This window comes from Pseudopipra pipra, chromosome 12, assembly GCF_036250125.1.
Source record: "Pseudopipra pipra isolate bDixPip1 chromosome 12, bDixPip1.hap1, whole genome shotgun sequence".
In the NCBI taxonomy this organism is placed as follows: Eukaryota; Metazoa; Chordata; class Aves; order Passeriformes; family Pipridae; genus Pseudopipra; species Pseudopipra pipra.
Genome location: NC_087560.1, coordinates 13,289,810 through 13,302,435, shown reverse-complemented (window position 1 = coordinate 13,302,435; position 12,626 = coordinate 13,289,810). Strand labels below are relative to the sequence as shown.

The 12,626-nt window shown below is 51.5% G+C and overlaps 1 protein-coding gene across 1 annotated transcript; it reads right to left on the bottom strand.

Moving 5' to 3' along the window:
* Positions 1-1,028: 1,028 nt before the first annotated feature.
* RHCG (Rh family C glycoprotein) lies at positions 1,029-9,495 on the bottom strand. The gene is made up of 10 exons (XM_064668996.1): positions 8,967-9,495; positions 5,652-5,838; positions 5,022-5,172; positions 4,134-4,281; positions 3,574-3,740; positions 2,752-2,889; positions 2,266-2,402; positions 1,635-1,759; positions 1,352-1,425; positions 1,029-1,251 (listed from the first exon to the last, which is right to left on the bottom strand). Exons 1-10 carry the CDS (start codon positions 9,175-9,177, stop codon positions 1,186-1,188), a joined length of 1,404 nt encoding a protein of 467 aa, XP_064525066.1. The 5' UTR covers positions 9,178-9,495; the 3' UTR covers positions 1,029-1,185.
* Positions 9,496-12,626: the final 3,131 nt, after the last annotated feature.

Here is a 12,626-nt window from a genome sequence, read left to right as displayed (position 1 = left end):
AGCTCCACCAAGCAAAGTGCCCAATTAGAGCAGAGCCTCTTGCTTCCATCTTTGCCGACATTTAATTAACATGCTGCTGCTGGCAGCCGCTGACAAATTCCAGAAACATGTTGTAAAGGGTTTTTGTCTTTACCCAGCATGGAAAATGAGGGTGTCATATCCCAAGGGGATGTGAATAGCTACTTTTGACTCCCCCCCTCAGGTGTGAGAATTACAGCTAGATGCAGTGAAGAGACCTATCAGCCCTCCTACCTCCTTTTCCCCCCTCCTCGCTCTTTTCCTTTCCTGCTCCTCACATTAAATCACCCAGGAAAACATGCAGATTTTAGGCCTAATTTTCAGTCCTGTTTCTTCCAACTCTGGCTGAAGCCTGATAGTCCAGTTAAGAGGGACACCATGCTCTGGCTTTGGACTCTTGCAGTTATATACATATGGCATAGCACCAATAAGTGGAAGGAGCTGTCTGATGACACAGGAAGAAACGGGTGAAGCCAAAAAGAGGGAAAGAGTCTTGCCATCTTACGCTGTATGCACAAACAAGGTTCCCAAGGAGCTGACGGAGGCCTCAGTAGAGCAGGTCAAGGGAAGGTGATGGTAGAGACATGTAGGAGTGCAGACAGACTCACAGCTGCCTTCACCCACACCGTGGATGGCTAGATGAGCACAGGGACAGCTGCTGCACCCCAGCACCCTCTCCCCAAAAAGCACCAGCCTGGCCTGTGTTTCCCACAGGGGCTCAGCCCCTGCCATGGACACCTTCAGGATCACTATCTTAAGGTGCCAGGTCCTAACCCTGGCATCTCCCCAGCCTGCACTATCTAATACATCATGTAACTAATACTCCCAGCCTGTATTGCCATCGTTCATGCCTCCACTTTGGTTCCCAGGTGTCAGGAGCGTCCCAGCGCCCCCTCTTTGCCCCCGGCAGCCCAGAGCTCTCCCGGCAGCTGCCCTGTGCCGCTGGTGGGAGAGAGGGGGTCTGAGCGACATCCCATCCCGCTCCGCCGCTGGCACACGGGAGCACAGGCCTGGAAAGAAGAACACGTCTTTATTTTATCCACAACAGCGCGTTACAAAAGCAGGAGAGTAGGGCAGAGCCCTCGTCGTCACGGGGAGTAAACGAGCCTTCGGCCCCGGAGCGGGGCCCGCGGTCCTGCGGCGGGGAAGGAGCGGGGCGGGGGCGGCTCAGGGCGACGTGGGTTTGTCGGGGTTGTGCATGTGGTACACGTCGCTCTCCTCGTCCTCCGGCACCTGCGGCGCGGCAGAGCCCCCTGAGCCCCCCGGGCCGGGCCGCGGGCCGACAGCGCCATCTCGTGCCCCCCGCCCCGCTCCCGCCCCGGACCCCCCTCACCTCCCAGTAAACCTCGTCCTCGAAGCAGTTCTCGGCGGCGGCGTCCCCCCAGATGGGCAGCTTCAGGATGCCCCCTGGAAGGAGGCGGGCAGGGCGGTGGGCAGGGGGCCGTGATGCCGGGGGGATGCAGGCGGGATGCGTATGGTCCACCCAAGGGGGCAAACGCAGCCCTGGCACGGTGCTCGGTGCCGTCCCCCGCCCCGGGCGCATCCAGCCATGGGCAGGAGCACGTGGATGCCTCCGTTTTAGCCGCAGGCGGGCACAACTCTCCCCTTTGGCTTACCGACAATGGCCCCCCCGACAAACGCCATCAGCAGAGACACCACAATCCCGGCCGCCTGGAACCCTCCTTGGACACTGGGTGTCCTCGTCTGGTACACGTCAGTGAAGTCAAACGCCTTGATGAACCTGCCGAGGGCAGAAACGGCGAGGATTGCTCCTGGCAGGAGATGTGTTGCTCTGCTCCCTCGGGGACTCCTCCCTAGCCCCATCCCTCCCCTGTAACGGACCAGGAGAGTGTTGCAATGACCAAAACACTGCTCATTTCCTTCTACTCTGGCCCCTGGCAAAGCTTTACCTAGGAGGACCACAAAATATAAACATGCCCTTTGTATTTCAGACCTTCACCCGTACCTGACCCTCCAAAACAATACAGGGAGGAGGGAGGAACGCTTCCCTACCCGTTGTGGCCCAGAATAATGCCAAGCAGCAGGACTGTGGCTCACTTTTTGAGGCTACAAGAAGAGGTAAGAGATGAGGTCTTTACACTTCGGTAAGTCCAAGACACTTATTGCACCTCATGTTTTTTTAGGGGCAACTGAACAATTAACAAAGACTTTTAAATGCTCCTTGCTCCCAGCCCAAGGAGCCTCAGGTAAAATGTATTCTCAGAGAAGATTTTCAAGCTGTCTTACCCTTCCTTTCCATATACATCCTCTGTAGCTGCAGCTGCTGTGATGGCCCCCACAATGCCACCAATAAGGCCTGGCATGGCATGGAGGTTGTGGATGCCACATGTGTCCTGAATGTGCAACCTAGACTCCAAAAAAGGCTGAGGGAGAGGGAAGTAGAGAGAGATCAGGGAGATGAACATGGCCCTGGAAAGGATTAGTTCCTTCCACAGAGGATAAGCAGAGAAGGAAGATTGACATTGTGTCCCATTAAAGTGCTAAGGGCTTGTAGACAAAGATGTGAGCCAAGATCAAGATGAAATAATAAAATTTCCTCCAAACACTCTCCTCTTGGGAGTCTGCATCTTCCTGAGCATTTTGGGGCAGTAAATAGAGTCAGAAGTGCATCTCATAAGGGATTCTGGGAAGCAGGAATCCTCAAATGGAAGTGAATCCATTTCTGGTCTCCTCAGCCAGACCAGGGCTGCAGACCCCTCGAGCAGCACTCACCGTGAAGTAGACATACCCCACTGTGGACACGATGCCAGAGATGGACCCGACAATGAGGGAGCCGTACGGAGTCAGCATCATCTCCGCGCTGGTGCCCACGGCCACGCCGCCCGCCAGCGTGGCGTTCTGGATGTGAACCTGCAGGAGTAACCGCCCTGTCTTGGCATCTCAGGGAGATTGTAATTGCTCAGGCATGGTGCAAATGGCAAAGCAGAAGAATCAGCTCTGAAAGTGTCTCCAGAGTAAATATCAGGGCCCATTTTCCTGCTTGGTCGTGAAAAAACAGGAGAAGAGCAGGCAGTTTCTGTCTGTAGCACAGGTGCACATAGACTCCCACTCCCTGTACCACACACGTTCTTTGCATCCACAGATCTGGGTGGGGAGTTGCGATGAGATGGAAATTGTCTCACCCGTGTGTCACGCAAGCTCTGCTGTCACAAAGACATGTCACCCACACACCTAACACGCACAAGTCAGCCCCCCGATTGCTCACGAGCTGCTGCACAGGCCCTGCTTGCTGGAGAGTGCTGCCAAACACGGCTCTGCAACGCACCCAGCTCTGGGCAAAGCAAGTCCAGTTCCTGCTGTGACTTGGGTCCACTGCAGTGCAGGGCATCACCCCACACCTCAAGCACTGCAAGACACATTTCCCACTTTTTTATTCAACATAATCTCAGTTTCTGCCTGGATGCTGGTTTCACCACTATGCCCTGAAACCCTGCATCTGTTCTGCAAAGGACAAGTGCCAATCATTTTCTAGACTCTCAATCAGCCTCATTACAAGTCCCTCGGGCATTGCAGGGCTCTCTGCTCCCAGCTTACCATGTCAAGCTTGCCCTTCTTCTGCAGCATGCTGGAGAAGGCCATGGTGGTGAGGACACAGGCAGCCAGTGAGCAGTATGTGTTAATGGCTGAGCGGTGCTGGGCATCCCCGTGCTCAGAAATGGCTGAGTTAAAACTGGGCCAGTACATCCATAGGTACAGGGTACCTGATGGGATGGGGAGGATGGGACAAGGAAGAGAACGGGAAAAGTGAGAATATAGGGACTGGAAAAAAAAATCCTCTAAACATCTTTCTGCACAAGGTGAAATTAAATCCTACAGTCCTGCTGCCCCGGAGCTGCACCCCACGTGATGCGACCAGCATCAAGAAGGGCTGCTGCAGAGAAGGATAATGCATCCTTGTTTTCCCAAGCACTATCTCAGCCCATCCACTGATGAAGGGAGCTGAGTAACTCTGAAAGGTGAAAGACCTCTGGGATACAGAGCTCCTCAGCTCCATATCCTGGTTTCATTTTTTTCCCAGGGACACAGGAGGAACCAGCTGTCTGCAGCTGAGTGCTCCACATGTAGCAGTGTCCTTGAGATGAGGGCTGACTCACCGATCATAGCAAAGAGGTCGGAGTGGTACACGGAGCCCTGCTTGTCCTTACTCTGCTCCAGGTTGGGTCTGTACAGGATACGTGTCACTGTGAGGCCAAAGTAAGCTCCGAAGGTGTGAATGGTCATGGAGCCACCTGCGTCCTTTACCTGCAGCCATGGGGAAACAGAGGTTTGCTTCTGCCACGGCCACTCATTCTGGAGCTGAGGCCTGATTTGCATTGTGACCGACTTGTTTGCCCATTCAACATTTCTGCCTGCACACAGTCATATGGAGAGGTGGACAAAACTGCTCTGGTCCCGCTCTCTGTTCCGCTCACTTGATCCTGTGCACTTGATCCTTGGAAGGCATTGAGGCAGAGGGGAGTTTCTGACCTGTCCCAGTGGCAAGAAGGTTGCAGAGACAGCCAGATTGGCTCCCAGGTGCAGTCTTGTGAGAGCCTGCTTGCTTCCAGCCCTCCAAGCCCTCTTTTAGAGGGCAGGAACCCTGCCTCTGTCAGCAGACATCTCGTCCTCTTTGTCACTTGATTTCCTTCTGCAATACCCATACTCCAGCAGGGAAAACAGACAAGATGGAAAGCTCAGGCACAAAGAGAGTGACTGGTCATTTGTGCTAAGACTCCTTGTCTGCTTTGGGAGCTGTGACAGAGGGACCCAGTGCTCCTGAATTGCCAGGATGGTGTTTAAAATCCCAGAAGATCTCCCTTCTTGGGGAAGTAACACCCACTGACCCTTTCCTTCATAATCTGCCTAATTTTTCTGCTTGAATTCTTGCATTTTAAATGCTTATGAAGGAACTATAGCTTGGTGGAGCCATAGCAAGGGGAGACAATTTGGAGAGATGCAGAAAGGAAGGAACAGAACCAAGAGGGTACTACCTAAAGCCTTACATGGAGCAGGTTGAGGAGGATGTACTCATTCACTGAAAAGAGCGTGACTTGAAACAAAGTCATGACGAGGAGTTGTATGGGGCTGGTTTTGCCCAGGATGGCCCCAAAGGCAATGCACACAGAGCCCACGCAGAAATCAGCATTGATCAGGCTGGAAAAGGGGAAGGAAAATTGTGGTTTGATAAGGAAATACTCCTCTGTAACTCACCCTCACTCATCCCCAGCTCTAGAGATCCCACCCAAAGGCAAGCAGGTGATTAGGACACATCCCTGGGTTTTTCCCATTGGCTTTCCTCCCATTCTTACATACTGGCCAGGAAATATGCTTTCCCCCAGGTTATTTAGATAATGTGGATTATACATGTTCTCAGCACTGGCATCCACAGTGCTTGGCTTGGGACTAAGAGGGGATGCTCCTCTCATGTTTTCCTTTGAGCAGTACCACCATAATGGCAGGTACCTTTTGGACCAAAAGGTGGAAGGCAAATGGAGATATGTGCAGAGAAGAGGGCAGTTTAGAGACTGATTTGATATAACTGAGGGACAGGTGTTGGCAGCTGCTTGGCTCCCATTCCAGCTTTTCCACTGGCCAGTCAAGAGGTGGCATCCCAGAGCCCATCTCCTCCTTACTTCTCCACTCCAATGAGGATCTTTCCATTCTTGAAAGAGTGGAACCATCCTTGCATCAGGAGAGCCCACTGGATCCCAAAGGCAGCAAGGAGGAAATTGAAGCCCACAGCTCCGAATCCATAACGCTTGAGGAACGTCATGAGAAAGCCAAAGCCCACAAAGATCATCACATGGACATCCTGGAAAGCTGAGGAGAGGGAAGGGACTGTCAGTTCTGCAAGGAGAGCAGGGCTGCAAGTGCCACTTGCATTTGATGTTGAAAAGAAACCAACTGCATCACGGGCAGTAAGGAACTCAAGTGACAATGTGTGTTTGTCTTATGTCCCTCTGTTCTAAGCCTGAAAATGGCTCAGCTTTCAGAAACTGGCTTTTGGTTAAAAAGGCTCAGTCTTGTAAGTAAATGCTTATTAAAAGCTGTGTGCAAGAGAAGACCAGAGGCTAATGGAGTGTACAGAAGAAAACATTTCTACTCAGATTGTTTCTCCCCTTCTATAAAAGACTTGGAAAATGTCATATGAAATGAACAGTGAAGTTTTGTTAAAACACATGAATGATCATTTTGGGTAGGTCTGTCCGATGCAGGGTCCTGGCAATGGCCCAGAGCCAGGAGAGCACAAGAACAAGGAAAGTTTACAGGTGCATTTTTAAATGTTGCTGAAATCAGTGCCAAAATACCCTTGAGACCAGAAATCCACCTTGTGAGATTTATAGTGCTTAAACCAGAGAGACCCAGTTCTTCCCACTAATGTTCAGACCTGCTCAGTCGAGCCCCTCAGATGCCCTTCCCCGGGGGAAGCCAGACCTGTGTGAGCCTCTTGAAAGACCTTTTTGGTGCAGTAAACCTGCTGTACTTCTTAATGCTGCACATTTCTATCAGATAAGCATCGCTTTGCAATTAAGTGAGCTGAAATGCTTGCATACTTACCATGCAAGCCCTCTCACTGCAGGCCATTGTGCCTGTGAATAAACAGGAGACCCAAGGCTGGGATCCCCCACTGGGATCTGTAGAACAGATGAACACACCATTTATGGAGCTACACCAGCAAGCTCTATGTTTTGCAGTGCACAAACCATTATAACAAGCAATGTCTGTGCACCTCAGAGAGGGCATAAGCTCAGGGCAAAAAAAATTCAGTGATGGCAAATACATTCTACCCCCAATCCACTCTATCCCAAACCCACTCTACCCCAGAGTTTGGACAGGCTTAAGCCATGTAGTGCCATGCTAATCTGCTTGTTTTTAAAATGCCTCCCATGCCCATGAAATCACTCATAAAAAAGGAAGGAGACAAGATCTGCAGCTTGAACTGTTCAGCAGAGGTCACTTCAAATGTACTTTTCCACTTCCACATGTCCTAAGAACCAGCCTTTCTTACTCTGGTTTTACCATACAGTCCCACAGACTTTCCCTCTGCAGCTGTATTTATTCTCCCTCTCTCTCTTCTCCAGTGTGAGCAGCACAATACAAAGCTGGAATTATCTGCTGCCATTTGTATTATATATTCGTTCTTTCATCCTAAAAGCAGAAATACACAGGTCAGAGTTAAAGCTGCAGACTGTGTACCCTCCAAAAACACAGAAGACTCCACTGTGTGTTAGACCCTGTACAAACCCAGGAGGAAGAGTAGGCCTTTCTTCAAACTGCACCCAGTCCAAAACCCTTTTCTAACCCTTGTCTTTGTTTTCCCTTGTGAAGAATAACATTGGCATCACTAAGAGGCAGCCCAGGCACTGCCATGCCCTAAAGGTTTTGTGGGAGGACGATTGCCATAACTATCGAACAGAAGTGTTTGGGCTTTGGGAATGTTACCCGGACAAGGAATCTCATTTCTTTTCCCCTAGAGAGCAGATGAGTCACCCATCAGGGAATATCCATGTGTGATTCAAAATGAGAAGGAATTGTCACACTGACTGGACCTGGATTCCCTCTGCCTGCCTTCCCAACCATCTCTGTCTCAAAGGACATGTCAGGTTGTTACTCCTATCCCTTTGCCACTGCAGACAGGTCCTGGGGACAGCAGCAGGCACAGATATGTTGATACAAATGATCCTCAGGTGTTCAACCACCACACTCTCTTCTGAGCAGTGCTGGATGGACACAGGGATCAAAATTCCAGGGCTTGGCCGCCTTGTTGTGTTTGCCCATCTTTGCAGAAAGAGACTATTTCTGATTAGATAAGGGATAAAAAACAGCTCTGCTTTTGGGCACGTGAACCCTTCCTCGGGTCTGAAACAGAAACTTAATTCAAAGCTAAACTGAGCAGTTGCCCATAGACTGATTTAGTTGAGTGAATCTACTCAGCCATTTGAGGGGGATTATTTGGCACTGTGGAGCAGGAGTGGGATATGAGGACAGAAGAAACGTCATGTTCTTAGTTCCTACAAGCTCTTCCTTGGACTCCTGACGTCCTCGCAGCACATCAGTGACAAGAGCAGCTCTCAGGCACTGCTGCTGCTTCATGCCAACCTGTGTGGGGCTAGTCCCAAGGGCAGATCTCCAGGGAGAGCTCAGGGCAGCCACAGCCATACACTAACTCGGAGGCTGGCTGAGCAGTGGGTTACTGTAAGCAAATCCTTCTCTGAACTAGCTAATCCTCAGCAGCCACAGGTTGCTATAGCTTCTTTGATTTAGCAGGTGTTTTTAATGGAAATGTTCTAAATAGATGCATGACTCAGGCCTGTTGCTTCCTTGGAAACAATTGCCTACAGAAGCAGCCTGTTCTGAAAGGCTCACAGAGATGACCAGCCCTGTAGATCAAAGTCACCCAAAGGCACTTCCCAGCCAGAAGGGCTTTAACCACCTGGATAATCCCTGTGGCACTACCGTGCAGTGACCCAAGAGCCCTGGGAACCTGGCAACTTAGGAAGACTCTGGCATTGAAATGCCAGTTGCTAAAGGGTAATTCGCTAGTGAGGGGGAGGACGTAGGAAGGGGAGGAAGATGTCACAGGATCTCGACAGCCATTCCTCTGTATGCACAGAAAGGCTTGCTCTGATCCAGAGCTGAGGGAGGGGGCAGCAAGCTGAAACTTGCAGGGTGCTAGGAACACGTCAGCCCTATTCCTGGAAAAAAGACGTCACAGTACCCTGCTGACAGAGCCCCAAGAGTGCCTGGAGGGCCACAGGGTTTTTCTCTTGCTCTTTGGTGCACCCCAAACCAACCACAAGGCAAGAGCCCAACTTTCTAGCAATAGGTGGAGAGATTGCCTCTGACAGGCTCTGCCGTAGGACAGAATAGGATGGATGTGATGGGTTGGGATGGGATGGATGGGTGGGGACTAGCCAGCAGCAGGACTACACTTCCAGAATACTCACATGGGTATCGGAAGTAGAAATCATTCTCCATGTCACTGGTCAGGTTCAGCTCTCGCTTCTCTTCCTCCCAGTGTGCATCAGCTTCAGGGCCGAAGCGCACGAAGACCCCAAAGAGGACAATCATGGCCACCTCCCAGAGGAGGCAGACGAGCGGGAGCCGCCAGCGCATGTACGTGTTCTTCACCATGCCCTGGTGCCTCGGCCTGTCCATCCACAGGGATCTGCAGGGGCCCAGCAGCCCGTGCGAGCCTGTGTCCCTTGTGCCTGGACACTGCCAGGGACATATATAGGTCGGAGAGGGCGAGGTGGGGCCCAGGGAGGTGCCTGTGGCAGGATCACATTTCAGAGCACTGGAGCCTCAGCAGGCTTGTTCCTCTAACCCACCTTCCTCCCTGGGAGGAGGGACAGGACAAGGAACCCTTCCCCCAAGCTGCTCTGAGCATCTCTGAGCCCTGCCTGCACAGGGACAAGCAGATGTGGAGTCCAGTGAGAGTGAGAAGTGGAGCCTGGGCGTCCAGCCCCCTGCTCTGCCCAGTCCCACACCCCGATCCCTGCTGTCCTGAGCACCCTCCCTCCCTGCACGGGGTGGTCCCCTCACCACCCTCCTGGCTCTGCACCCTTCCCCAGCTGCAACTGAGGTGAAGGCAGAGTGCCTTTTGCTTCAGCTCTCAGCTTTTGGAAAAGCAGACTGTGGTGCAGCCATAGGAGGAAGAGGAGATATGTGACTCTAACCAAGATCCTGCATGCACACACAGACATGCAATGGCCCAAGGCTGCCATACAGCTATAAGGATGTTCAAGTGACACATGTTCCTTTATTTCCCAAATTACCCAGTGCATCTTCCTGGCAAGACAAACTGTGCTGGGGCTGCATGAAGCAGGGCATTACTGTGAGATGGTGCTGTGGATGGGACTGGAGACCAAAACGTTCCCTCCTCTGGTATGGGGCATCCTTTAATTAACAAACACAAACAAAAAACTCCTTTTTTTCCTACTGTTTTGAACTATGTGCTCTTTCCTCAAAGAGCTAGGCAAGTCCTTCAAACAGATCACAGCTCCTTCCTCTGCCTGCAGATCCCTGGGATGCCTGTCAGTCTTCAAGAGATAAAAGACTGCAGCCCAGGCAAGCTGCCCAAATTTGCTGATGGCATCTAATTGTGGCCCGCAGGCTGAGCAAGCAGCACTGATTTCGGTGTTGATTAGGCAATAATTTGAGTTTATTATTTTTTCTTGTTTGCTTTCTTCTCAAAATGACAGATGGCAGAAAAATGCTGTGGATGGTCTTGAAGTGACTGACGGCCACACAAAACCATTCTCCAATCTCATTTGAACCCCGTGCAGGCAGCAGAGACAGCGTTGTGAAGGAGAGAGAAGCCCATCTGCCTGGCCCTTACCCTGCATGAGCAGAGCTTCGTGTGACTGGGGTCACTTGGTGGGGACACCTAAAGCAATTGGATGTTGCTGTTGTCTGGAGGACGAGCACTCCCTCAAGCGATGCTGCTCAGGGTATGTTTTTGAGTCTCCCATTAAACATGGTTTCTGCAGAGCAGTCTCAGCTGTACACACCAGGAAACAAAAGACTTCCATCTAGAAAGAAGCTGAAATCCCTAAACAATACTTGAGCTCTAATTGCTGGAAGCACTGTTGACAGTTGCATGTTCTCCTGCCAACTACGTGGTACGACCAGTATTCTGCCCTGCCCTAGAGCAGCTCCTAGACACCTTGAGAAATGCAGCAGAGGCACAGAAGAGCATTTTAAAACCCAAGGGTTTTAAACTTGCTAAGGTACTGTAGCCACCAGCAGTTATGCTTTGTGACTACTCTTCAGCAAAACTAACTGCAGAGCTTTTCCAATCCATGGTCTCACTGAAATGGCAGTGTCTCCAGAAAAGCAGCTTGCAAAGCCCTTGCACAGCCCCAGGAGGCAGCAGGTCTGTCCCATCTCCTGTCCCCAGCCCCTCTCCCCATGTCTGAAAGCCCAGGACAAAGCTAATGGCTTTTCTGCTGGCCTGATAGTCTCACCTTGCTGCACTGGCTGGCACTGCTGCTCCTTATCGGCCCCCAGATCAGCACTTTGTCACTGCAGTCCCATCAGGGCTGGCATGCTCCACTGGCTGCCCATGCCAGGAGAGCCCATTAAAGGACCAGCTACTCTCCAGGCTCCTTTGCAGGGCCAGGATAACACTGGAAAGGTTGACAGGGCCATGCCAGCACAAGTGCCTGCAGCAATGCAGGCAGAGTGCCTCCAGTGATGGGTTAGACCACCATTGCATCCACCCTACAAGGTACCTAACTGCATGGTAGGACACATGGGGCAGCTTTCATCATGCCCCAGTCACCAATATCCAAGTGGTTAAAAGTCCTGTTGGAAACTCCAGGCTGGTGTGAACCAGAGCAGTGTTTGCTGGAGACAACGCTCGCCTGCTCCACCACGGAATTTGGCACATCATGTCCAGCACCCATAAGAGCTGGAAGCTTTCCCCAAAAAACCACTGAAATGACGTTGGGGGAAAAGGTATGTTTGTCTTTCTGTTGAAGAGACATGGGACTGGATCTGGCAGTGGTCAGGCCTTTGGGTGAAGGTTGTACAGTGCTGGTCCCAGCTGGGTCTCTCCCACTTTCTAACTTTAATGAGCACTAAAAATATTTGAAAGATGTAGAGACAAAATCTAAATTACACTGAACCCCCTCCCTCTTGCCTGGAGGCCTTGGGGCAGCTTCCCCCTGGAGAGGAAGGAATGGGGGCTCCTTGGGTCACTGTGAACTGTCCTGGCAAATCTTATCCCAGCCAACGCTGGGCCAAGGCACTGTGCTGGCTCTGAGAGGTGACCTTAAAGCTGTGGACTCCAGGGGTCTGGAAGTGCCCAGGGGAAAGTAGCCCTTTTTTCAGCCCCCACGTATCCCTTGGAGAGAAATGCTGGAAGCACAACAAAATAAAGCAAGACTTTTTTAAGTTAAAAAAAATCCTGTCTGGATCAAAGTGTCAACCAAATGTGAGCCTAGTTTACAAACGATTTTTCTTGTGCCTTCTCCCTCCTCCCAAGATACCACATTTATCAGCAAGTAAATGATTGTCCAGAAAGAACCCAAGGACTGTTTGAGAGAGGCCAGTGTCCTTGGGCAGCAGGCAGAGAGGGCGAATGTCTCTGTGAGCACTTCAAGCACTGTGCAAGAAGCAGAGGTTTGAGTGATTCTGGCTGTCGCACTGGGAAACACAGTCACCAGGGCTCAGCCAATATCTGAGGGCTTTCCCAAGAGCTGGATGATAAGAGCAAATACACTGGAGTGGGCAGGAAAGGAGCAGGAGCTTGAGTAGCTGGCAGCAGTTCCTGTGTTGGAAGCTGCCAGGATTTGCTGGGAAACTCCCCTTTGCCCCAAGCTTGTTTTTGGTCCCAGGTGAGCTGTGATAAGGCAGGTTTTGGTCACACTCTGCTAAATGTCCTCAGTGGGCTGCTAGGACAGACACCAGTAGCTGGGCAATGGCAGTGAGAGCATAATGGGGTTGGCTCTTCTTCAGGGCTCAAACAGGACAATGATATATCAACAAGCAACAAGAGGCATCTCATGGGCCAAGAGCAACCCCCAGCGAGGAGGAGGGACCCACGGCTCCCCAGGGAGCCTCCGACCCCAAGACTGCAGGCTGCCCTCCACAATTCCAGT

What these genes read in the sequence shown, in the direction of transcription:
- RHCG (XM_064668996.1), bottom strand. Translation starts at nt 9,177, where the DNA reads ATGGACAGGCCGAGGCACCAGGGCATGGTGAAGAACACGTACATGCGC. An exon ending in TGGGGTATGTCTACTTCACG is followed by an intron (nt 2,403 to 2,751) that starts GTGAGTGCTGCT and finishes CCTCTCCCTCAG; the next exon opens with CCTTTTTTGGAGTCTAGGTT. An exon ending in AGGACGAGGTTTACTGGGAG is followed by an intron (nt 1,252 to 1,351) that starts GTGAGGGGGGTC and finishes GCCGCGCCGCAG; the next exon opens with GTGCCGGAGGACGAGGAGAG.